The sequence below is a fragment of the Nanorana parkeri genome, unplaced genomic scaffold, assembly GCF_000935625.1.
Source record: "Nanorana parkeri isolate BGI_ZX_2015 unplaced genomic scaffold, ASM93562v1 scaffold13, whole genome shotgun sequence".
Lineage (NCBI taxonomy): Eukaryota > Metazoa > Chordata > Amphibia > Anura > Dicroglossidae > Nanorana > Nanorana parkeri.
In genome coordinates, this window is record NW_017306281.1 from 479,186 (window position 1) to 506,371 (window position 27,186).

At 42.3% G+C, this 27,186-nt stretch overlaps 1 protein-coding gene across 3 annotated transcripts in view; it reads right to left on the reverse strand.

The window, feature by feature from the left end:
* Positions 1-1,452: 1,452 nt before the first annotated feature.
* KDM2B (lysine demethylase 2B) overlaps positions 1,453-27,186 on the reverse strand; it is a 117,633-nt gene continuing 91,899 nt past the window's right edge. For 2 of the 3 annotated variants that reach the window (XM_018557479.1, XM_018557486.1), the window contains 6 exons: positions 24,853-24,891; positions 16,381-17,051; positions 12,099-12,262; positions 8,926-9,087; positions 6,373-6,591; positions 1,453-2,533 (listed from right to left, as the gene is read on the reverse strand). In XM_018557479.1, the coding sequence (XP_018412981.1) occupies positions 2,352-2,533; positions 6,373-6,591; positions 8,926-9,087; positions 12,099-12,262; positions 16,381-17,051; positions 24,853-24,891 (1,437 nt within the window). In that variant the 3' untranslated portion in view covers positions 1,453-2,351. Of the gene's footprint in view, positions 2,534-6,372; positions 6,592-8,920; positions 9,088-12,098; positions 12,263-16,380; positions 17,052-24,852; positions 24,892-27,186 lie in introns of all 3 variants that reach the window. The other variant, XM_018557470.1, reaches the window with a different exon arrangement.

The window sequence follows — 27,186 nt, forward strand, 5'->3', positions numbered from 1 at the left end:
AATAAAAAAAGATCACCCAGCAGTACAAATTCTTCAAACTAAGAAGTGCAATAACGAACCTAATGCAAGCAAAATGGACGCTCCACTGTTTATTGAGATGGGCAGTACTGGAGCTAGATATTGGCAGTGATATAACATCTGCCGCGATGAGCAGATTCTCTTTCTGAAGACACAAATACCAGCGCATAGTGAAAAGGATTTAATAATAAAAAAAAACCCACTGGATAACATGCAACCATAACTGCAGCCTGATAATTGGGCATTAAATTTATTTCTGAGTGCAGGTATAATGGATGCTGATTTCTAAAATCGATTTACTAAACTCTGGGCTGCGCCTCCCCCCTTTACCTAATCACTTGGTATAAATCAAAAAGAAACCCATCTAAAAAGGTACCTTTTGCTCACCTAAATTCACAGTCATGTGACATTGCAGTTCAGTGCCTTCTCTTTTCTTCCATGCACAGAAGGCAGGCTCCTTCTTCAGGTGTCCACACCACTGCCTGCATGACCTAGACCAGGGGTAGCCAAACTCTGGCCCTCCAGCTGCGGTGAAACTACAAATCCCATCTCTCTACGGGAGTCATGTCTGTGGTTGTGAAAATCTTGCAATGCCTCATGGGATTTGTAGTTCCACCACAGCTGGAGGGCTAGAGTTTGGCTACCCCTGACCTAGACTCTTTCTATTGGCTGTCCAGCAGCGCGTCCTCTCCGGAACCAGGAGTAAAGTGATGACATCACCAAAAGGGGCAGACAGGACCTAGCAGGGAAGGGCACATTTGCAGTGCTGGAAACTGTGCAAGTGAGGTACGGGGAGAGCAGAGTATAAAAAGCTCCACCAGGTAGGAAAAAAGAAATTGCTGAATGGGTAAAGCTGCCCATACACCTTACAATTATCTGCAGAATTTGCTGTGGTCAGATGGAAAAAGTGCAACAGATTGGCCCAGGTGGAGATTACTCCATCCACACAGTATAGCGTAGATGGAGGAATCTGTTGCACCTTTTCCATCTGACCACAGAAAATCTGCAGATAAATTGTAAGGTGTATGGGCAGCTTTAGAGAGGGGTTATGGTTTGCCCAAGGATGGGCTTTAAGTAGGCGTTAGAATCATTAAGGGTTTTTGCTTTAAGTAACATGAGTTTGAGTGCCAATATCACAATAAAAGACGGGCCATTTAGTAAAACAATTTAATAAATGTGTCCATAAATAAACATGATACACTTTAAATCCAACAACATTACTTACATTAAAAAAGTATACATCTGACTCCGTGGGTTTGGAGTGGGATAGACTTGTAATGCATTGGTGTAAATGCATTTACCTGTTCAATCTCCCGTATAATGATTACCCCATTCTTAAGTTTCCAGTGCAAGGGGCAACTCTTTTACTGAAGGAGATTTACAAGTGGTGATTGAAGAGACCCAAGTTCTTCTTTGTACCTGATCTGGCTCTAATTTTTTTTTAACAATCTGTCGCCAGGAAATGGTGGTAAACCTGTTTGTTTTTTCTGTCCTGTACGCAGTTAAACTGGCTACAAGAACAACACCTTACAACAATGGCACTTCTGAAGGCAAGTATGTTACTGTCGGGCCCTAAGCTTTGGACGGGTTGTCCAATGGCACATTAGTGGAGACTGCCTGGTCAGTTTGCCCTGCGTTACAAGAAATTTGTTCAACAGGCCACAAATCATCATGCGATGCTGGATCTTTGTGTGCAGAGAGGATGTGTGTCAAACAAATAAACATACATGTTTGCTCAGCATGCACATGTCTCATGTAAAAAAAAAAAAAAAAAAGAAAAAGCTAAATTTAAACATGCTTTAGAAGTGGTCACAATGTGGGCTCATTAATAAGGTATCACTGCCTTCAGTAACTGTACATGGAAAGTTTGGCAGTTCTCCTTTAACCTATATTATATATCCCCCAGAAAAAGAACACTGGTATCATACACTGCAAATAGAACTTTCAAATAGATGTGTAGAAAAATATTTCTGCATAATGTATGACAAAGTATTTTTTTTTCCCACCAGCTTTTGGAAGGCTTCCGTGTTCTGTATGGTCCACTTCTAAAGACACACAAAGCTCGGAAGTTGAACAGTTTAAGAGCCAATACAATAGACGTTACCAAGCGCATGCCCTTGGTTTTGTCAAAATGTTAAAAAAAAAAAAAAGTCCTTGAAAGGTCAAACCCTTATTCCAGTGTCAACCTTTAACAGCTGGTGTTTGCGGTGCTGGAGAAACCATTGGATGAAAAAGTGAAATTACAGAGGTGAACCTCAAACCTCTCTACTTTTAAGGCCAATATAGTCTTTCAGGTGCAGCTCGAAGGAAAGGAATCTATTTTTTCTATCACATTAGCTAATTTTTTGAAGAAGTTTTTCTTCCGCTTGTCCAAACTGTACAATTACTGACATTTCGGCAATGAACTGTTCGCAGCTTTCCTTGGTGACCTGCTTGCAGTACCTGAGGTCAATCAGACAGATGTTGCCACAGCGTTTAAAGTAAGTCAGGCACTGGTCTGTAACATTATTGCAGTCTAGAAACAAAGATAAAATTGGTCATTCAAAATAGAAATGGAGAAGAAAAATGCAAGTAAAGTAAAAATGACAGAGTACAAGTAGTATAAATGGCAATTATTAGAGCAAATCTGTGGCCATTTTTAGTGACGTATGTCCTCCAGACACTTTCTGATTTTTGAGTGCCCAATAAAACCAGATTCAATTGATCAAGCTTTATTCCTCTGATCACGGTGATAAGTGCAACAGTATCAGATCTACTTCTGGAATAGGAAAAATCCACAGAATTGTCACATGAAACAGCTCTCCCGTGGTTATTGGACGGCATTTGGCTTCAAAACTATTTTCTTCATTGGACAGTACAGGACACAGGCACCTTTATTCATACACCCTGGGTTATTTGCAGCTTCAGGTGACTGGACACTGGCAAACAGAATTGTGGGACAGTCCATATAACTCTCCAACTACGAGCAATCCTCAATTTTCTACTACTGTACTTAGGTGAGGAATGACCTCTAAGGCTGCCCATACACCTGCGATCATTGGACAACACTTTTCGTCTGATGATCGAACCGCCGTACGATTATCGCCCCATCCTGCCCCGATTATCGCAAGGTTGGATCAGCGGTAATTAGAAGTAAGCACTTGGACGAATTGCGGTAATCGACCGCACGTATTTTCGTCTGCGTATGTGCAGTGTAGATCGTACGAATTTTGACGTACGGAAACGCCACCAACCTTGCAAAAATCGTACGATTGACTGAAGTTTTCTAACCTGCTGGTTAGTCAAAAGTTGATTGCACAGTATTTGCGGTTGTACACGGCCCATCGACCTTACGAATATCGGAACGAAAACGCTACCGCATACGAAAATCAGCCGATATTCGTAAGGTGTATGGGCAGGTTAAGAGTGGGTTTCTGGCTAAACCTATTTCTACTACTTATCTGAAGACATCTCTCACCTCAATGAAGACATCTCTCACCTCAACCTAGTTGCACCTTTCGGATCATGGTCCCTTGGCAAGCCTTGCGTTTCATACCTGGACCCCGCCATGTGGTAGAAGTGAGGCCAGCCTGTAATGTTGCTTAGGCATTGCACTCTGCTTTAGTTATTTAGCTATTCACCCTTGGTACTACAGTAAATTTGGGGGTGGATCACCCCACCTAAGGATGTGGTTTCCTAGGTTACAGCAGCCATTTTCAGCACATACTCTTGTGGACAGCAAAGGACAAACACACACAGTCTCCTGGGCCCTGGGATTTAACAGCACAGTCCTTCAGTCAAAACACAGGTCAGCAGCAACTGCTCAGGGGATCCCCTCACCACAATGCTGAATGTCATACACAATGGAAATGGGACTCGTAGTCAGGACAGCACACAATAAGCGAGGGTCATGACAGAACTACGGTAAGATCCCTTAATCTTGGGACAGAGATGGTTCAGGTGGACTTGGTCACTGAGGTAATCCAGGCATCCCATCAACATTCTGGATCTAAGGGCGATTTGCATGTACCTCCAGAAGTGGACAGGCCAACAGGCAATCAACAAGGATTCAGTCGGACAACACCAGTGATGGCTTATATCAACAATCACGATGGCACCAGAAGTTGTGCAGTCCAAAAGGAAGCAAATTTAAACTTGGCCTGCCCTGAAAGGCATGTTCTAACCTTAACAGTGGTCCACAATGCCGAGACAATTGTAGGTCAGACTTTCTCAGTTTTCAGTACCTGGACGTAGGGGAAGGGTCTCTTCACCCCGAGGTGTTTCTTGCAATCTGTCACTGTTGGGAAAAGGCAAGACCTAGATCTTTTGGCACCCCACTTCAAAACAAGGTAGAAAGGTTCATTGCCAGGACCAGGGATCCTCAGGTCTTTGCAGCGGATGTACTAATGACTCCATGGGATAAGTTTTAGCTGGCCCTATCCTGTACAAAGCCTTTTCTAATTGTTCGTAGAGATAAAGTGGTTCTAAGACCTCAGGCCTCCTTTCTTCTCAAGGTGGTTTCTTCCTTCCACCCATAATCAGGACATTGTCCTGCCCCGAAATATCCAAAAGAGATTTCTCTGGATGTGGTGTGCAGGCAGTGAATGTATAACTTTCAGCCACTTCTTCTATCCGTCAATCAAATAACCTCTTGACCCTGCCTGAAGGCTCCCAGAGGGGCACCCTGCATTTCATTCCACCAAGTTTATACCTTAAAGGATATGGTTCCTCCCTTTCCATTTAAAGGTGCCCATACACCTTACAATTATCGCACGATTTTCGCCTGTGATTGCGTTTTTGTACGATAATCGCACAGTTGATGGGAAGTGCACAACCGCAATTACTGTACAACCGTACGAAATTCCATGGATTAGTGGCGTTTTCATACGAAAAAAATCACAACAAGAACACTGCTCATGTGCAAATGAAAATCCGTTCTGTCAATCGACGAAATTCGGCAAGGTGATATTGCTAACGAACGCTAATTGAAACCCGCAATGGTCTGTGCATGATGGGGCAGTTGTACGAAAATCGAACGGCGGTTCGATCGTACAAAAATAATCGTAAGGTGTATGGGCACCTTAAGGCTCGCTCAACTATCAGTGCCTCAGGTTTGTAAGACTGCCACCTGGGTCTTCGATTTCTATATTTGTGAAGTTTCACCAAGTGGATATTTAGACTTCAGCCATAAGGTGCTTCAGACTGCTCTTTGAGTTCAGGTTTGGTTCCCTTGTTGGTTCTTGTGTGCCTGTTGGCATTGTTTGCTGCATTGCCCACTCCTCAGTTGTATTGCTTGGGAGTGCCCCGGGCTCTATGATTAAAGTGATATTAAACCTTTGATTTTGTTTAAAGAGAAAGCCCCCACTTGCATGATTTTGCACTTCTTTTGGTTTAAATTGCTTTTTTTTAAATGGCCTTCAGTTGTTTGCCAAACTGCTTCCTTCTCCCCTCTTGTTGTAGGTGTCTCCTTCAGCTAGTCGGGTGCTGAGGAGACACCCGTGCGTGTGCGTGCCTGACTGTATGCATCCATAGACACACACACACAGCCTGTGGCAAGCCACGTCCCCCGCTCCTTCCACCACTCAGTCTGACTGAAAGCAGAAAGAGCCTATGGCTCCTCCGCCCTCAATACCCTCCCCCCACAACCAGGAAGTTCGGGGAACAGCGATAGCTTCCCCGACCCGGCGGAGTCAACCAGAGGTAGGTATTTGTGGACAGGGTGACATATAATGGTGCTGGGTGTTTTTTTAACTTAATGTAGAGAATGCATTAAGGTAAAAAGCGCCTAGCCCTGAGAACTACTTTAAGAGTCGTGTCCTGTGCTGTACGATTATGTCAATTGGATTTTTGACTTACCTGTAAAATTATTTTCTTGAAGTACAGTACAATACACAGTCCTGCAGGTTTTCCTCTCATTGCTAGCTACAAAACTGAGCATTGTTAGGAGTGGGAGGAGTCATATGGTCCCTCCCACAATTCTATTTCCCAGTGTCCAATCACCTGAATGTGGCTGCATGAAATCCAGGGTCTATTATTAACAGAGCCTGTGTCCTGTACTGTAGTCCAAGCAAAGGATTTTACATGCAAGTCAAAAATCCTATTTAAAAACAGCCAGCCCAGAAAAAAGCCGTATAACCTGGAATCCTGGGAAACGAACAATCGGAAGAATTCAGAGCCATTTCTCCATACTGGGGGAAAATCTCCATTACAATACAAGTCAAACCACCTGACAACTTATTTTGGGTACTCTATATGCCAGGGTCCTGGGTTTGCACATTTTAAGTTGCCCTAGCCGTATCTGTTTCTTTTTTTAGCGGAGAATAAAAATCCATATCCAAATGTGTCACTCTTTTTCTGTTCAGTCGAGATTCTTACCTGATAAATTAATTTCTGACAGAGAATCCCTGGTAGATGTACCCACTGCAGTGAGCAGGTTAATGGACTGATCAGTCACATGGTTACAGTAACTCAGGTCCAGTTTGGAAAGAAGAGGCATGTGTCGAATCATTAGGCGCAGCGAGGCATCTGTAATGTCCAGTCCTGCTAGACGAAGCTCTGTGATGTTCCTCAATTTGCTACGGTTGTCTATCTGACCTGAAATGAAGCAAATATAATTCAGCAAGTCACGCCTTAGTACTACATATAAAGTGACTATCAATACGAGCTGCAGCTTCCCCGCCCTACATTTAGCCCTGCTTGCCCGAAGCAGGGCTAAATGTAGAAGAAAAATACACGCCCAGCACTGCATGTCCCGGACGTTGGGCAATAGGAATTCCACACCCCTGCTGCCCCTCGACTCGGTGGGCTCAAATTTGTTGCCAGCGGTTTAGACATTAATGGCTGTGTGTTGAGGTATTTTGAGGGGACAGCAAATGTACACTGATATACAAGCTATACACTCACTACTTTACATTGTAGCAAAGTGTTATTTCTTCAGTGTCGTCACATGAAATGATATAATAAAATATTTACAAAAATGTGAGGGGTGTACTCACTTCTGTGAGATACTGTATATATATATCTGTAGATCTATAGATATATATATATATATATATATATATATATATATAATATATATATATATATATATACACACAGTATCTATAGATCTATATATAAACATACATATACACATACACACACTTATATACATATAAGTTAAAACAATTTCCCATCATAGATACTTCCTTATCCCACCACCCACGATGCAGGTCTTTGCACTCTAGACATATTGTACATTTAAATAGTTTTTTATGTTAAATATCTATTACTGATCAGTCTACACTATATCTAATAACAATATGTTAACAATTGTAACCCCTTCATGACTGAGCTTGTTTTTTGTTTCTGTTCGTAAATGACTGACACACTTTTGACTTTTTGCTGTGTGATTCTTCCACGTCAGTAATATACTTTCTTACAAAGTGCACCCACACATATTATATATTGTTTTTTAGAGGACAGATAGGGCTATAGATTTATATCACATATGTGCCCAGTGCCTCACTTAGGACGAATAAAATATTTAAAAAATTAGGAAAAAATGTAAAGAAAACTATTTTTGCAAGTTTTGATCATTATTATTTTTTAGAAAAATTGCACAGCTAAAAGAATGCATCAAAATGAATGAATTTATTTCTCCTTTATTTGGAAACACCTCACATGCCTTGGATTTCAGAAATGTTCCGGTACTTTTAAGCCAAAAACTAAAAGCTAACATTTTACTTTATTTCTCTAAAAGCTAATACAATGTCAGTGTCACTAAGTGTCACACTTCGTGACAGCGACATACTTTAAAAATCGCCGTCATGAGGTGATTAAATTAATAAACAATAACCCCTTAGGGTGTAAAAGGTTCATTTTTATAATCATTTTAAAATCATTTCTTTTTTATTTCAATTACATCAAGCCGTCATTTTGAATGGATCTCACTATGACTGTTTGATAATGTAATAATGTTTGGTTATTATTATGCTGCTTCAAACTTAGGAACAGCCAATAAAAACCTTAGTGACTGATCATAAAATGCTGATCCTGCAGCATGTTAGAATCAGATCTCACTAAGGGCTTGTTCACACCGAATGCGGTGCGTTCCAGAGTGGTAGCTGCTGGAACGCACCACAATCCCTCACAAAACTTCCCCCTGCGCTCTGGGGCAGGAGGGGGCGTGGCGGTGCATTGCATTCAATGGCAAAGCTTCCACGCGCCCTCCTGCCCCAGAGCGCAGGGGGAAGTTTTTATAGGGATTGCGGTGCCTCCCAGCAGCTACCACTCTTTAACGCACCGCATTCGGTGTGAACAAGCCCTAAAGATGTCTGATCGTTCCCAGAACAGTCCGATACAATGTTTCAACAAAGAAACATTTGGCTTTTGCTGAAACTTGTAGCAAAAAGCTGATAACAGCAGGATTTCCTAATTACTGTTTCCTAAACAGTAATAGTGAGAGCTGTATATACGGCACAGCTATTACTGTGAGATACACGATCGCGTGATACAAGCAATCAGGTATCTGTCAAGGCGTATTCTTTCATTAATGGATGCCTCACTACTGAGGCATCCATTAATGAACGATAACAGTTGATCTCAGCGATTGCCGGCTTTTGACAGCTACAAATAGCTGATTACGTCATTTGGGCAATTCATGGCGGGGAAGTACAGTGTACGTTTCCCATCACGAAGGGGTTAAACCCGCTCCAAAATAATATAAATAAAAGAAGAATGTTAAATTGCACTAAGGCACAAATGAGATCCCACAAACTCAGGAAGCCATGTGCTCCAGTAACTTATTCTAGCCAACTTGAGTCACCAGTGAACAGAATGACAGAAGATCTTACTGGCTACTAACCATGAATGACTTCATAATGATATCTACACAGTTGCCTAAACATGGAAATCCATGTCCTTTAAAATGAAGTAGTAGAACCATACCTGGTCTGTTATCTGTTGGAGGAGACAAAAGATCCCTCATCTGTGCATCTTTTAGCCCTTCTACCCACTGGACATTGAGCAATCTCAGCAACGGACAGCTGGAACTACAAAGTGCAGATACGGCAATCCAGGAACAGCCTGATAAATTCAGATCCCTTAGAGCTGAGGAGATTAGGAAAAATACAAATCAGAAAATCGTTGTTCATTGTCAGGTTTCAACAATTAAAGCGTACCAAACATTACAAAGGCTACACATCATCACATAATGCATTGTCTGCTCATGCAAAGATATTTTAAAAGAACTCTGACCTAAGCAAATAGGCTCCCCGTACTTTCAAATAGCAGATCAGTTTATATCTCTGTATGTAACCAATACAAAATGTTTTTTTCTCAGTTTCTCAAGCTGGGACGGCTACCAATATGCAAATCAACTGAATGTCTAAACTAGGCATGCATCGATACCGGTTTTTCGGTACTCGGTATCGGCGAGTATACCAGTGCTGTGTGCCCCGATGATCAGGAAGTCGGGCGGCAGATCATGACCCGTGGCCGGCTTCCTGATTGCCTGGGAAGCCGGTGCTCTATCAAAAGAACACCGGCTTCACTTTCCTAGCTTCCTGACCAATCAGGAAGCAGGGTGGGTGGCGGGTCATAAGGTGCCGTCCGGCTTCCTAATTGGCTAGGAAGCCGGCTCCACTTGTTGCTAGGCAGCCTCGCGGCATGTTATAACCCGCCTCCTGATTGGCTAGGAAGCCGGCTTCACTTGTTCACAGGCAGTCTGGCTTCCTGTTCAATCAGGAAGCCGGGTCATTACGAACTGCCCGGCTTCCTTATTGGTTAGGAAGCCTGGCTTCCTAGACAATCAGGAAGTCGGGAGGAGGGTCATAACCCACCGCCCGGCTTCCTGATTGGAAAAGAAGAACTCACCGCCCGGCTCCATTCTCCCTCGGCACTGTCGGTCAAAGGGAGATCTCCCCATGACCGGAAGTTCCGGTATCGGAGACAAGTATCGGAGAATTTGGGCGAGTACGAGTACTCGCCCAAGTACTCGGTATCGGTGCATCCCTAGTCTAAACCACAGGCATGAGTCAATGGGCCCATGCAGTGTGCTTTTAGGTGCATTCCACTTGCATTTGTGATTATTTTGAAACATTTCTGAGATTATTCAGTCCACTGACAGTGAATTAGACCTGCAGCTTGCCTTCTTCTGACCTGCAAACTCCTAAGCTGCATCAACCTGATTCACATTGCTTTTGTGTTCCCACTGACATGAACGGAGAGAAAACCAGTTCAGCCATGAATGAAAGCACTAAAAACCACTGGGAGTCAGCAGGAGCCATGTTGTTTGTGCCTACGCCCACCACTAACCACCATGACACAAAGAAGAGAATGAACAGCTTTTTTTCTTTTTCTTTATGTATCTATAATTGATAAAAACTGTTTTTTTAAACAAGTGCATTCTAATTCTGGAATTGCAGATATTTGAATGTTATAGCCAGTTATGATACAAAGAGAGTAAGGCCTGGTTCACACCTTTCCGTTTTGTAGCGCGTTCAACGCTCTACAAAACGTACAAACTTGAAAATCCCATTGTTTTCTATGGGTATGGTTCACACCTTTCCGTATTTCAGCCCGTCTGAACTCGCTACAAAACGGCCTACGCCCAAAGAAGTACATGTACTTCTTTGGGGCGTTTTGGTCTCGCGTTTCCATTGGGATACAGCCAAGTAGCCCTCGGAAACGCGTGTTTGTCGCATGTTTTTTTTACTGCGAATTGCGGTGAAAACGCCTAGGTGTGAACCCAGCCTAAGAGTTCTTTAAATGTAACAGTTTCTTGTGTCTGCTAAAGGCAATGAATTCTCTGTACTTCATTTGTCAGTTTGCTGCAGCAATTCTAAGGGAGGGTCTCAGTCCATTGGATTTCCATTTGTATTACGGGAAATGCAAGGCGTTGCAGCAGGTGTGAAATACCAAAATGAATGGGAACGGAGGCAGAACTATGGTAGGAAGATGTCATTGCTATTGTCACTAAGCGATATAAAAAAACAGATGGCAACTTCCCATGTTAACTCAGGGCGTTACATTCCATCCATAACAGAAATATCACTTATCAGCCTACTGATCACTTAGCATGTTCTGGCTCATTCTTGTTCAACTTTACTCCTATGAGAACCTTCAAAGTCGCCAGACCATTCATTTTAACAACAATCTGCAAGTATAAAGTCGTGTGAAATAGAAAATACTTATAACCATAGAATTCAAAGAGGGTGTACTTTCTTTTTCACACGGCTGTATGTGCATTTACTGTATTTTATACATATTGTTTACCTGTCAAAGCCCTGAGACTGCTGATGGGTACTGCCATCTTGGGCATATCAGCAGATTCAGCAGACGTATAGCTGCCACGTAAGGGACAATATATAGTTGTATATTGTTCCCCCTTCACTCTTCTTCCAGCTTCTACATAAAAGGTTATGTAGGGAGATGAGGGGAGGGGCGGGGAGCTGGGCCAGTACAGAGATTAATTAGACACTTCAACATGAGGAGATGGCTATGATGTAAAAGGAAGGAGGAAGCTGTGCTCTAGAATGAGGCACTTTCTGAACTGTCAATGCCCTCGCAAGTTTAGAGGCACACACGTCATTAAAACATTTGTGGAATGAAAAATGCTGCATTTAATCTGCATATTTTTAAGTAGGTGACAAGATCTCTTTAGGTATGTAATATGGTGGCTCTGGGAACCCATACCATATAATATGGTGTTTGTGGATACATACTGTAATGCGTTAGTCAAAAGCCTTGGTCTACAGTGTATATCCAAAGGCAAGTTCTGCAGACAAGTGTTTGACAATCGGTTTGGCTGAAAATTTGAATGGTAAAGGGTTAAAATTATTTGCCAGGTTGCCACAGGGACAGGAATTAAGGTTCATTTCCAAAGACACCAAGTTTCTAGGCTTACACCACTCTATTACCAAAAATAAGTGTTGGAGAGGTTTCCCCTTTACTTGGTGGTGACAACATTGGCTGGGGGATGGGGAAATGAGGGGAAATCTCTCTAAAGGGCGCAAACAGCAATAAAAACCGTCCCCCATTCTGTTACACTACATTTCCAGCACGTGTCTTATGTCCGATGATAAATATTTTGGGTGGTCAGACACAGGGCCGCGTAGTACCTGGAAGCCGGTTCATGAGCCAGCTTAGTTGTTTCTTTGATATATTTGTCCAGCTTAAATCTAAGGACACAGGCTGTCTCCTGATGATCCCACTGAGCATAAGAGGAGTTATGGATTTGCAGCGATTTAAATCGATTAGCGTCCACAATCTTTTATCACAGCACCTGCAAGAGACAAAATACATTGACCATTGTTTATGGTTTCCTGATTAGTTCACTATTTATATTGATAATCATGGGTATGTTACAGAGGGAACACTGATACATCTGAGCAGAAAGACCACATTAATGTGACCACAACAAGGGTCTGTCCAGTCATTTAGGAGAACTGCATACATTCCGGGTTCTTTGGTCTCATGGCCTCTGTGTTTCATAGATGACAGTTAAAAACAACCAACACAACATTGTGCTAGTACCACTGTTCTACGTCAACTTTGCTAGGTAGAGGAGATGATTATTAGAGGTTCATTATGCCGCCCTAACCACAAGACCCTATGGGGGGAATTTATCAAAACCGGAGCAGAGAAAATCTGGAGCAGCTGTGCATGACAACCAATCAGCATCCACCTTTCCTTTTCAAAGCCTAGCTGAACCAACTGAAGAGAGAAGCTGGTTGGTTGCCCTGGACAACTGCTCTAGACTTTGCCTGCTCCAGTTTTGATAAATTCCCCCCATTGTCTTTCGGTTAGGGTGAGTATCCCACGGAGCATGAACATGGTAATTGGAGTACTGACGAAGTGAATGTGTCTGCCTGCGGAAGAATTGGACTGCTATGCTCTGTGTGATTGCAGCAAAATATATATGTACACATACACACACATTATATATATATATATATATATATATATATAATATTTTAACACTTCAAATAATAAGCTCCATATTGAATATCTCCGCTGGAACACCCGGTCTGGTGCAGTATAACAAATCACTGAGGATCCTAAGAATAAAAGGTGCCCATACACCATACAACCATTGCACGACTTTCGTTGTGCGATGGTTATAAAGTCATTAAAATTTCGTACGACCTGCCCATCTTGGACAGGCAGATCGTACTTGCGATCATCGAAAGTCCGCCCGCTGAGGGGAGGGCTTGCAGATGATTGCAATGGTGAGGGGCAGTGTGCGCTTGCGCAGCTCGGGTCATGCGGCTTTCGGCGGGTTTTCTAGCCTGCTCGTTATAGGAAAATCGTACGACCGTACAGTAAATGCGGTCGCATGCTGCCCATACACCTTACGATTATCGTACGATGGCAGGATCACCTACAACTATTGTGCGATAATCGTCAGGTGTATGGGCAGCTTAACTCTGATCATTGTCTACAATCTTGTAAAAAAAAGGCAGGCTTCCACTTCTGACCAATGCTAGTTCCCTGGCTGTCACAATGACCAAATGGGTAACACCTTTCACATGAGTTTAATTAGCACAGCCATATTTACCTAATATATATACCATAATCTGAGCTGTGGGTGGCCCTGCAAGCACCATCAGGCTATACAAAAGTCAAATACAAAATTGACTGAGCTTGGTGGAAGGTTATCACCGTATCAGATGCAGTCACTGTTCATGTATTCAGTCACCGGTGCTGTGGCTGGCTGAATACAATAGTCGGCATTGCAGATGCTTCATACAAGCTGTTTAAAATGAATGGGGGAATACACTGATTGCTATTGTTCAGGCAGTGGGCAGCATAGGTCTGAATTGACTTACTGTATTGGTTCTCAGGAAGAAGCTGAATACTTTGAAATGCATCGTTAAAAATACTGCATTGCTGTGTTAATACATGTGCAATAAATTAGCTTAACTGGACTATCTCAACTCCACCATCAGCTAACTTCTTCCAGCTATTTGATCTAGAGAGGTTAAAAACTAAAAAGAAAGGGATTTATTTTTTCTGTGCCTGTCACACAAATCCAGCAGCATCTAATGAGGAGCAGATTTCTATCTTTTGTTTTATCTGGACCCCTTCAGTTAAATATTAAAAGGAAACCAAGTGATCGGATTACATATCATTTAACATTAACTCTGAGGCTTTCTTTGAAATAATACCTGGTGATGATGTGCTTGTTCAGGCACTTCCTATTATAGGGTGACAACAACTGTACTCCCCTGTTGTCACCCTGTCACACGGCTCTCCAATGGAGACAAGTGGCCATTTCAACACACATTGCACAGGCATGGTCAACTGTTGACACCATCGGGATACTCGTCCTGAGAAACGCCATGTAGACATCACTGAAGGGTATGCATGTAAATAGGAAGTGTTTGCAAATAGGCTGCAGGAGATCAACAGCAATGAGTTGCGACAAAAGAAGAAAATGTGCAAATTAATGCAACTGTTTACAGAGGTGCGGAAAGAAAAAATAAATAAAAACTACTTGTTTAAGAACTAAAGCGGAGGCCCAATCTACTTGTCCTTCATGACAATCTTCTTGTTGTGATACAAAAAACAAAACCGTATTTAACCTGGTTAAGAAGCGCTTCTCATTGGTCAGGGCAGCCACCTGAACGCACTAACCAATGAGTGATCGCAATTTGCGAGTGAAATTCAAAACCCATAGCGCAGGGCTATGCTGGACAGCAGTATGGGGTACAGATAGTACCGGCAGAGGGGAAGGGCGTTTGCTGAAAGGTAAGTATAGGGGGGGTCGGGGTAGGCTGGCCACATTAAAGCGTATAATTCCATTTTCCCAAAGTGGACAAGCAGACTGCTAAAAATAATCTGGGCGGGCACCCATATCAGTTGTACAGAATGAGCGCTGGCTCCCCTTCTCTACATTTAGCCCTGCTTGCCGGCAGCAATGTGTTGGGCGTTGGACGGTAGGAATCCTGCACCTCTGTGTTTAAGATACACAGTGCTTTACAAACGTAGTATCACTCAGTTCAGGTACCACTACGCCTCATGCTCTTTCTTACTACATGGTTTGATGTTCCTTAGACAGGTTTTTATAAAGTAGATGAGCAAGGTCTGTGGAGTGATATTCTCTGCTTGCTTTACTCCACTGTCACTGCCTACAGCCATCTTGCCTCTTATCTATTAGATTGGTTGTTTCATCATTGTTGTGTGCCCCTCCCTAATTCCCCTTATTCCGCTGATAGCAGAAATCGTCAAAACATTCTCCATATCCTGTTCTTTTTAAACGGATACATTTTACAAAAATACAGTTCCTTTTTACAGTGGTATAAAAGAATGCTGGTGCATTCAAGGACCTGTATATTATCCATCATCCGCTCTGTTCTGTCACAATGTCTGCAAATAAGAAATACTTACTGCGTTTACTTCATTTCTGCTTCAATTCCTTGGTTATGTATGCTCTGCCCAAGGCATGCAATATACAGAAGTTTTACATTTCCATTATCAAAAAGCCAGGTATATTTTTAGAGTCATGCCTAACAATAGCCATGCAGAATGTGAGAGAATCAGCCTTTTAAAAGCTGATATGCCTGCATTTACCCAAGACTGCACATACTGCTGCCGTCAGCTTCTTTTAAGTACACCTTGCACAATGTAGCATCATGAATTACTGTTCAGTTTATGTGCGGGAGATAAAAGAGCCGTAAATATGGATTTAATGTATATGTATAAAGCTGAATTTCAGGCAATCCGCTAAATATGGGTGAAAATTTGCTGTCTTGGACAGCTCCTGGCGCCACTGGGGACACTTCTGGGTGTGTTGGATAGTATGTCCTTGGCTGGCACTGGGGTTTTTCCAACCACCTGTCCGTAGCAGAGGACACACTATTCAACACACCCAGAAGAGTTGGATAGCAGGGCTGCCCAGAGCTGTTCAAGACTGAGAAGTTTTCCCTTTTTGCCCACCTGGAAAGGTAAGTATGCAGCCTGTTACATTACAGTGTGTGCGGGTGGAAATTTATTTGCCAAAAGGGTCAGTGTAAAGGAATTGTTGATTGGACAGTAAAAGAGCAGTAGCAAATTGATAAGGTCCCTCATCATCAGTCCCTCTCTATCAGCAGAATCCTATCAACATTTGCATGCAGCACACCCGATTGGCTCCCTTCCTCTACCAGTTTGAGTGCTGCTGTTTAGGGGATTGCAAGAGGCTGATACCAAGTCAAATATAGGTACATACACTACCTGCAATTAACAAAATACATTTAATGAATGAATACATAGTCACATTCATTTGTGTCTTTTATATGTGCCTCAGTTTTAGATGTATTTTATGTATGTTCACTTTAGTGAGGCACTAAAAATATCAGAACTGTATCTAAATTATGACATATACGACAGTCATTGAATGTTCAGCACACAGCCACTTACCATCTATTCCACGTTTTGCAGACTCTCATACATATGCACAGATCTTTGTGGCTGAGGTAGCTAAAGATGGCCATCCAGACCTCTCTCTGCATCACATGGGTGGCACCATTCTCCAAAGGTAGGGAATCTGGAGGAGGGCTGATTGGAGGAGGCCTTATCACGTGGCGTTCCATCTGCACACATTTGGGAGGCGACAAAGAAGGAGGAGGGCGATTGGTGACCCTTGGCGTTGTCCTTGGGCTTGGAAGAGACTGATGCTTAAACTCCTTTGGAGTCCCATTCAGTTCTTTGCTAAACCGATGCATGCGCTCCCCATTGGTGTTCATACATTTTTTGGGCTCCTCGTCCTCGCTCTCCGGCTCAGATTTAATAGGATGGTGGTTCTCATTCGCCAGGCTATTTTCTGTTTTCTGGATCTCTTGGTTTAGCTCCTTGCTTAATTCTTTGCTTAGTTCTTTATTAGAAACTTTTCTCTTCCTTCGGTTTTTCTTCTTCTCCTTTGAATCTGGACCCTGTGTGCTGGGACCAGCAGTGGGTGAACTGGACCTGGACTGATCACTTTCCTTAGATTTCGGCACAGATTCTCCCATATCGTCATCTGGCTCCTGTTTAATGCGCCTCAATGTTTTGGCCATGAGTGCGCGTTCTTCAGGCGTCTTCCAGGTTCTCTTCTGAAACCACAGGAGGTACAAGAAGAATTTCATTGTAAGGATAGTTTTTCATATACACCAAAAACAAACACTGAATGGCATGATTCTAAGCATTTCACACAGATAATGTTTACGGTATTAGCAATAATACCCAACAACTGAAAGCTGTACTAAATCCTGAAACAGCCTTACCAAGAAAATCCTTGGATCTCAGGAAACAAGAAGTGTTCTCAATCAATCTCTAGCATTTACATTGGTCTGTAGACTTCAGTCCAATGGCTAATGGAAAAATAACAGGATAAATGTCCCACTGATGTTTGAAAGAACCTCCCTTTGCCTTCATCTTACTACACAGAGAGCAAGAAATCATATGGTTGGGGGCATATGTCTCGAAAATCCCTAGAAGTAAAGTTAATAAGTATAGCCGCCCAGTGAAAAAAAAAAAGTCTGCTTCCTTTAATGCATTATTATACAGGATTTATAGTATGCACAGCGCTTTACAACATAAGAGGAGACAGTACAGTTACAATACGATTGAATGCAAAACGATAAAGATGGCCCTGGTTAATGGGAGCTTACAATCTAAGTGAAGGGACAAGTGATAAAAAGGGATTGTTAAGGGTGAGCTGATGGAGAAAGTACAAGTACAGTTGTTAGGTAGAGGAGGGACAGGATTCCCTCAAGAGATGAGTTTTCAAGGGTCGCCTAAAAGTAGGCACAGTAGGAGATGGCTGGACAGATTTGAGAGTTCCAGAGGCTCTGAAAGAGTCCTGGAGGTGAGTATGGGAGGTGATGAGGGTCCAGAAAGGCCTTTAGGAGGAGCGGAGAGCAAGGCTTGAATGATATTAACGTATTCCTGTGCTGCTGCTGACCTTTCTGTCTGAAAATACAAAATGCCTAGCTGTCATGCTGACCATCAATACTTTCTAAGCCACCCGACCCACAGCAGGTGTACAGATCAAGATTCCTGATTTCACAATGACAGCATGTTGGGTCCTGTCTGTCAGCCCCTCAGAAAGTACTAAAGCCAAAAACAGCTTAAAAATATGTAAAGGATTTTAACAAATCAAACGAAAGAATGGGCACGCCTAAGGTTGGGCACACACCTTACAACCATCGCAAGACTTTTGTCTTGTGATGGTTGTAAGGTACTTAAAAAACGTACGATCTGCCTATCTTGCAAGGGCAGATCGTACTTGGGATGATCGCAAGCCACGCCCCCTGAGGGGCGGGCTTCCGATGACCGCAATGCTTGCGCACACTGGCCCGTCCGGCTTTTATCTCACGAACATGCTACACACCTGCCGAACATCGTACGATGCTCTGCGGGTTTTGAAACATGTTCGTAAGTTTAAAGGCGTGCGACCTTACAGTAGGAGAGGTCGCACGGCTTCCACACACCTTACGATAATCGTACGATCGCGGGATTTCCCGCGATTATCGTAAGGTGTGTGGGGACCTTAATACATACTGAGGTAGGTTTTCCCGTAAGGTCTTTAACAGCATCAGTAAAGAATAGTCTACATGCAGCTAAAATGCTCCTTCTTGTGGTCACATGTCTTGATCAAGGTTCAGAAACACATGCAATGCTCAGGTGAACATCCCTGTTCCCCAGTACCCCCAGAACATGCCAACATTTCAAAACTTAATTCTTTCACTACCGATGTGCCTACACTTCTTTTTAAACACCCCACCACTTTGAAAAAGTTAGTTACTTTCAAAGCAATACATTTCTCTTCGGTTATAGAGAATATTCAAAAATCCTGTCCTGGTGTAACTGAACCAGGCATGTGGGTGTTATTTACTATATATTAGATTTCTCATAAAAGATTATTTTAAGAAGACTGCAGAATACCAAATCCAAAATCTTTTATGACTTGTATTTTATTAATGTGAAATTCCACCTTTTGAAAAAAAATTATAAATGCACACTGTGTGCTTTTAGTATTATTTTGCCTAGAAGCCAGTAAAGCAGCTGCAATGCTCCTACTGTCTTCTTTCCATCCATGTTTGTACTGAGGTATGGACACTCCGTAAGAACATGGATGGGAAGAAGTGTCAACGGACTGCAAGTGTGGTGACGTCACTGCTCTTGCATTCCTTTGAGAACTACATGTCCCTCTGCCACAGTAGATGATAGGACTTGTATTTTCTCCATTCAGTCCCCATTCACACCACGATGTTGCACCAACGTACGTCGCAGCGACACGTGTTCGGGGTGTTTGTTACCCGCGTTTGGCGTACGTCTTCATTAATTTCAATGGATGCCTGAATGGGTCTATATGCAGGAAAGTAGTGCACGTAGTATATGTGACACGCATTCCACATTTTTTCCCACGCGTTCATAAAACGGCAGGTTTGCCCAGCTGAGTTTGGAGTGGCATTAACTAGTAACGTCACCGCAAGTGTGTTTGGCATTTTCCCGACGTGTTGTTACAGTGTGCGGAGTTTGGCCCGCGTTCATGGAATGCGATGGTGTAAACAGGGCCTCACAGATCCTGTCAAAGGATCTGTGAATGGATGAAGTGACTGTGTAGACAGAACCACGTACAGCTGCGCCGAATTGAAAAAAGAAAAAAAGTAAACAAGCCTGCGTGTAGAAGAACCCTAAGATCGTGATTGGGTTTGGAATCTGACCACGTTTCATGGTAAATTCAGCTTTTAATAACCAGTATTACCTGCTATAAATCCAGCTGTACTATTTAAAAAGGGAATATATAAAAAGCCTAGTCACCAAAATTTGGCCTCCAAAAATGTTCCAATGCCAGCAGACTGTCCTAATATTCATACTTAATATCATGCCAATTAAAGACAACCTCAAATGTCTCTACGGGGGCTTTCATTAAGGCAGAAGACCATCTGGGATTTAAGAACTTCGAAGTACAGAATTAGAGAACTCAAGCCGGATATAGTAATGCAGAGAATCATTATCCATCTGGATGTTGTATGTACATATCTCCAGGCACTCTGTGCAGAAATCTTATTACTATATACACATTGCTGCAAAAACCAAACAACCATATTGCAGATGTCCTGAAGAGACACCAAACCAGAATGAATATTCAGTGATAGTACTTCTGGAGAAGAGCATATGAAGGACATGTGGTTATACATTTACAACATCCATAAAGCACCAGGTACTGTTTGCTGAACCCTTTATAAGTAAGACTGCACAATCCAATAATCTTATTGTGACAGGTAATGTTTAATGTGGTCTAGCTAGAAGAAAAAAAAGATATTGTCTATAGCAACCAGATTACAGCACTACATGTAATAATAACCTACGAAAAGGTTATTAAATTGGTACTAAACCCATCTATCTGTTTTGGAGGCTGCCATCTTAGCTTACGTCTGCAGTTGCCATGGTGCTGCCATGTCACAAGCTACGACACCTGCCATATGAGGGCTTGAAAGCTGGCATGACATAAGCACACTGGCAACAGTGACAGTTATCACTAGAGGCATGCCTTCAGGCCATGTCACCCTGCGGCGTTCCGTAAATGTGCATCACGTTCGCACGCGTTTTTGCTGCTGTTGTCGCGCATCAGCCCAGTGACTTCAATGGGCTGCCCACACTCGACAAAGGCAGCAAAGTAGCTCACGCAGTAGATTCTGCTGCAGGCATACTGCATTTTTTCAACACGACTGTTTAATGCACAGGAAAGAAAGAAATGCACATTTTCCTGACCGCCAATAACAAGTAATGGCACAGCAGGCGTGATGCACATTTTTTATACGTTGTGCGAATGCGTATCAATGCGTACGTTTGGCACACATTCATGCAACACGAAGGTGTAAACGGGGGCTAAATGTAGCATATACTGCAAATGAACCAGTAGGCAGAATGTACATAAATACTGCTGACTAAAGTGGAACCAAACCCTCAAATTCTAACAGCCCAAGATGGTGCCATAGCCCAAATAGAGGCGAAGATGGCATCTTCCTTGGCTGTACGGAATAGTGTTAGTTTCACTTAAAAAAAAGGGGTGGGTGTATTTATAAAGGACCAATTTTGACATATTGCACCAGCTAATTTTTATTTAGCATTATAAAACATGAGAAAGGAATGTTGTTCATGATTTTTTTAATCAATGCAGACCCCGTACCCCACCTGTGGGCTTTGACTATATTGTGCTGCCACGTATATGTGTCTACAGAAGGAGTTGCTGTTCTGTGCTGGGAGCGCACTCAATCACAAGCCCCTTATAGCAACTGAAATCTAAACTAGCCATTGAAATGTATTGGAAAATGGGCATTTCATGTAAGATGTGCACTGCAAATGCACTAATAAACCCAGAGCAGGGGAAGCCATAGACAAGACATCAAGTCCCAGGCTATGAAAAGCAAACAGCACTGAAATGTAAACAAATGAATATGGAAGCAATCAGTAGCGCGGGTATTAGAGAATCAGTGTACACAGCAATCTACCAACAGAATCATGGAGAACTAGTTATTCTACTTGGACTGAAGACATTTTCAGCATTATAAATCGGAGCTCTGAACAGACACAACATAACTAAACCTTTTACAGTTTCTGTGATTTATAAAGCTGCACTGTCACTGTCGGACATGGTCCTTCTAATGATGAACGTTTAGGTGATGTGAAAACATCATGTTTAGTGCGTACTCTGTTACTGTGTGCCTTCATGCTGTTTGACTGTTACTATGGCAACACAGCAAGAATAGGTTATGGCTGCGGTAGTTGTGACTGGCTACAACTGTCTTCCTCCTCTCTACAGCAGACATATCTGAATGTTTGAAGTGTAATGACATGGAGCGAAGCTTAAAGCTGATCTCCAGGCACAAACAATTTTAAGTAAATAGATTCCTTAATATCAACAAAGCATATAAATCCACTTTGTGTGCACCAAATGCCTTTGCAAACCTAGATAAAGTAGTGATGACATCATCACTGTGCTGCACATAGCTTGTGCAGAGAGCAGAGCCTGCAGGTGGCCTGCAGAGGAGGAGGGCGGATACAAGACCAGTCACGCTGAACAAGGACAGAGAGCAACAGTGACTGGTCTTTATTACAGGAAGGTAACATATTGTGCTGGATTACTGCACAAATCTGGAAGAAGTACAAAGGACACCAAGAGTCAAGCAAGAATACACATGCTTCTTGCATTAACACAACATTTGCTTATCCTGGAGTGCAGCTTAAAAGCAAACTATTCACAAGCAGGCCAATGCAAGAATCTAAATATTCTGTCCTAAAAAATTATAATTGCACGGACTTATGAAGGATTTATAGATGCTTGGACTTTTACCTTTTCTTACTCTGACTGACTCCTACACTTTAGGCCTCCTTCACACAGCTAAGTGTCGGCCCGTACAGATCCGTGCACCATTCACGGCTGTATCGGGCCATTCCTGGGAAGCACAGGTGCTGCGTGTGTATGTATACAGCAGCCCGTTCTTCCCTATGGGAGTACGCGATCATACGCCACCGCACGCTTAGTGTACATTGGGGGGTGAGAGGCAATCTGAGCGTCAGACAGTCGCCACGTCAAGTGCCTGACTTGATAAAATGCGTAAAAAAGTGGAACTAGACCCACCAATTTAATGTCTCCCAAAACAGTTACTTTTAAGAAATGCCATCTGTCAAGGTTCAGTGTGCTTATTTCAGCTCTCAACCAAACTTTCAAGCCTTCATATGGTGCCACAGCTGATCACATGTGCAGCACCATGGCAACTGCAATCCAAATAGAGGCGAAGATGGCACCTTCCTTGGCTGTTAGGCCCCGTTCACACTGAGCGATTTATCGCGCGATTTTTGCAGCGATATCGCTCATATTTCCGCGCGATATCACTCTATGTAGCTTCTCCAATACATTTCAATGGAGTTGTTCACATCTCGTCGCTCAATATCACTCTATATCGCTTGTAGCTCGTCGCTCCTACATGACCCTTTTTTAGAGCCATTTTAAGCGATATTGCTCCTGATTGCATACAGCCCAATAGGAAAAAGTCGCGACACGTCGCTCAAAGTCGCAACATTTTCATGTCGCTCAGTGTGAATGGGGCCTAAGAGATAGGAGATTATAGGGCCTGCTTACACCAGTGTAATGGTCAGACAAAGCTATTTGTGCTTTAGATTGTTGTCATCCAGACTAGATTTAAATACCCATGTAAATGGCCTATGTACTACAAAGCCTGGGATTTCCTAGCATGCATCACAGGCTCCCAATTTTCTCCTGGAATGTTCACATGCAGTTCTGTGGATGACATTTCAAGTTCTGGGCAGTGGGAAGTATTTTATTTTTGGGGTAAGCAATGATGTATGCTCATGCTACAGTGATTTTGGTCCTGCAGTCTGAAAATTAAGAATTTACAGTAATCATATGGAAAAACAACTGAGTACAAATATATTTCATTTAAAAAATATGTAAAAGCCCACCACTATGCAGCCACATATATGCTTACAGAGGTTGGGAAGGGGTTTATTTTATGGAGTCTATTAATCCAAAAAATCACAAACAACATTTTTTTCTCAACTCTTATAATGATAAATAAACTATGATAAATAGCTTATGAAATATATATCAAAATTGATGGCTTAAAAATAGCATAAAAAAGGGCCATTCAATAGCATCAAAAGCCTTGGAAGTGTCTAAAGATGCCAAGGCACATGTCTCTGGGTTGTATCCTGATAGTTGAGCCATTGGGACCTGTGGATATTAACTATGGTCGACTTTCCAAGGATAAACCCTGTTTGATCATCATGAGTAATACAGAATATGACAGTATTCAGTCTAGTAGATAATATTTTGTAATCAAGATTTAATAGAGAAATGGGTCTATAGGGTGTGTATTTCACAGTGTCACATCATACATACTTTTCGTCAATGTCCCATGTCTAAAAGCTTTCCCACAAACCCATTTTAAGACAGGATAAATAATATCTAACTACCCTTTACAGCCTTCCAAAGGCAGTCCACCAGGGCCTCATGCGTTACCGGTGGCAAGATCTGAGACCATCAGTTTAATATGTGATTTCTTTTAACCAACAGCTGCACTTGGGCTGTGGACAATTGAGGGAATGACTGAATGTCATCTTGGGTTTTAGTGAGCATACAGGCACCCGACAAAGATGGAGTCTCATGTAGAAATGACTAACCTAATAAATGTGCATATTTTTTTTCTGGTAAAACTGTAGACATGCAGTTCACAGACAACTGCAAACGGTCTACAGCTCCCTAATGCAGGAGGGCTGACCATTTGCCACCAGGCACCTGGCATAAGTAAAGTGCCTGTAAACAAGGGAACAAAAATTTTTTAAAAAACACACAAGGCTCAATTCACAAAGTTCACACACCAGAACAATTGTTCTCTTATTACCTTATTTTTAAGAAACTGATTTTTTTTCAGCCAGTGAAACCAATGACATTTGAAAATAAAAAATGATTATCCTTGCATTCAAGCTTTTGTAAATTGAGCCTATAGTATTCATAACGCTAATGCCGAGCCTTGTGTTATAGTCAGAAACAAGAAATTGAACATTAAGCGGCAAATAATCCTTTTCAATTCGGTTAAACAATAGAATCATAAATCTTAAAGCTGCATACTAAGTTTTGGATAGAATGGGGATAGGTTAGGACCTCTGTCGGGTCTGTTGTTGCTGTCTGCCCTACCAGATGTTCTAACCCTTCTCCACTGTATAAAAAAAATATTGTTTTGGCCAGTTTGGCATTGCTTCCATTCATAGACATAACTATTGACAGTCAGTAATGAATGAATCATGATTGAGCATCAAGCTTTTCTACTATATATAAGCCAGTAATTTTCATAGAACTAGTTAAAAAACTAGAATATAATGTACCTTTTTCTTGAAGAGCTTGTCTTCTTTCACTAGTTTTAACTGCAGCAGGAAAAAACAATGTTAGTTAAAAATTAAAAAACAACTACATGTTTACATCAATCTTTTTAACTTCTGTACATGATATGCTATAGGTTTATTAATAGCAGACCACGAATTAGGATTCTCCATATGGTATCCCAGAGGGGACATTACCTTCCCACACCTTCTGATCAGTAAGCAGCAGAGAGTCCCTCGTCTTGCCGTTGTTTAAAATTCAATATAATATTAAATTATGGCCTGTGTCAGAACTGCTCATCTCCCGTAAGGCCCCTTTCACATGGGCTTTCCAATCAGGTCTGCCTGTCGGTTTTTCAGGTGGATTTGATCGGAAGCCCGATGTTAGTGTACGGGTAGCTGGATTTAAACAGACGGATGTCCATTTACATCCAGTTCCGGCAAGGTCCACAAAAACAAACAGATCAGAGATTAGTTTCACTGGACCGGATTTGTGCCGCATCAGAGGTAACCTGATGTAATGGACGCCCCTCCATTTAGATTCAGCTGCCCATACACTAACATAGGTCCGGTAATGTAATTTTTTCCCTCAAAGATGGAGAAAAAAATTGCACGGACACGGATGTTAGAATGGTGAAATCCGTTCTAATCAGGAAGGGATCCGTGCACAGTTCCCCACCTGATCTGACCATGTGAAAGGGGCCCTGCAAGTCTATAAGGCTTATGTTAATATGGGCGACTGAGGGGTGGTAAAACCAGTGCTGCATACGGTGCAACCTGCCAAACACAACAATAGATGTGAATTGAACTGCACCACTACCACTTGCGGTGGTAGTTCAATGGAAAATCCCCCTGGGATCGAAAAAAAAAAACCCTCTGGGATTCAGAAGGCAGCAGTATCACTTTCTAAATGCCGGGCAGCTGCTGCTTTATCACCCTGTAAAAAAGCGATCCCCGTGGATAATTTTTTAGAGGGTGGTGGAGCCTGCTATCCATCTATATGAAGCCTAAAAATGCCAAAACAGCTTGAAGCAGGTGAGAAGAACAAGTCTTCAAAAATTGAAAGACTCCCTTCAAATTGAACCTGTCAAGAAAACCAAAGTAATGCTAATTTCACAAAGTGAAGACAACGTGTGACGCCTCAAAGTACACGTATTGATAAATGAGGCCTCAACTTCTGGAGACTTGGAGCTTCGCACTGCCCCCATGACTTCACAGTTCTAGGTACAGTACATGCCTCGATTGGCCATGCAGACTGGCTAAAGTCAATCAAAAAAAGATTTGCTGTTAAGGAGGATATCTAGAAATGTTATTTGTGCCTAAGCCAGGGCTGGCCAAATCCCAGAAGCCAGGTAGACAATGCTCTTTAAGGGGTCATTCACATAGGTGTGCATGCCTGTGCAGACACCTGATCCCGGGAGGGACAGGTGCTGTGTGTAATTGCATGCAGCAGCCTTTACCTCCCTATGGCATCCAGACTCGCACAGATGTGCTGCTGGCTCCTGGACTGCCTGGCTCCAAATTTCCAATTTAATTTGTCCACCCACGGTCCAACCATTGCCCTAAACAAATGAACCTTTTTTCTGAATAAAAAACAAAAACAAAAAATAGTTCCCTTCCTGGTATGTGAGGTTGCCTATACACTCCTGTGCCCACAGCCTCGTAGCTGTATTGTATATCTGCAGTATAGAGATCTAAGGTATTGCTGCCTCTGACTGATGGTCTCAGGGGATTTTATTCTTTTCACTGAATACAAGGCTTTCTGTGAATGGACAAGTGGAGAGAAGTGGTGGGTAAACCACAGGATCTCCTCTCATTCAATCACAGAATGTTTTGTATTTACTGAAAAGAATACAAGTCTTTTTGTAAATTAATGAGGAGAGAGGGAAGGGGAGAGCAAGCGATTCTCTCCTTCAATGTACACTAGCCAGAACTGTCAGTCTGAGTAGTGGAAGCTCACAGCTGATAGTAGTATTGTGCAGGAATAAAACTAACATGTTTAGCATCCCGAGCCACCAACTGGACATGGCTGGCAAAGCATTAAACATTACCTCTCTGGACCAATTACATTTAAAAAGTACTTTTTACATGACATTCCACTATAACACTGCTTTGCCATAAAAGTTTTTTACTCTGTATCTTATTTTCAAGGTGCAGAGGGGCCATTGTAACAATGAGGTCAAGTGCTTTGGGGCTTAGTTATAAGATTAAAAAAAAAACAGCCTCCAGCCCAGAGTGACTCCGGCTACAAATACATGAAAATCCTTTCACTCTTAAAGGGGCAAACCAAAGAACAAATCCATGAACAATGTGGTTCATAGCAATACACTTTACACTACT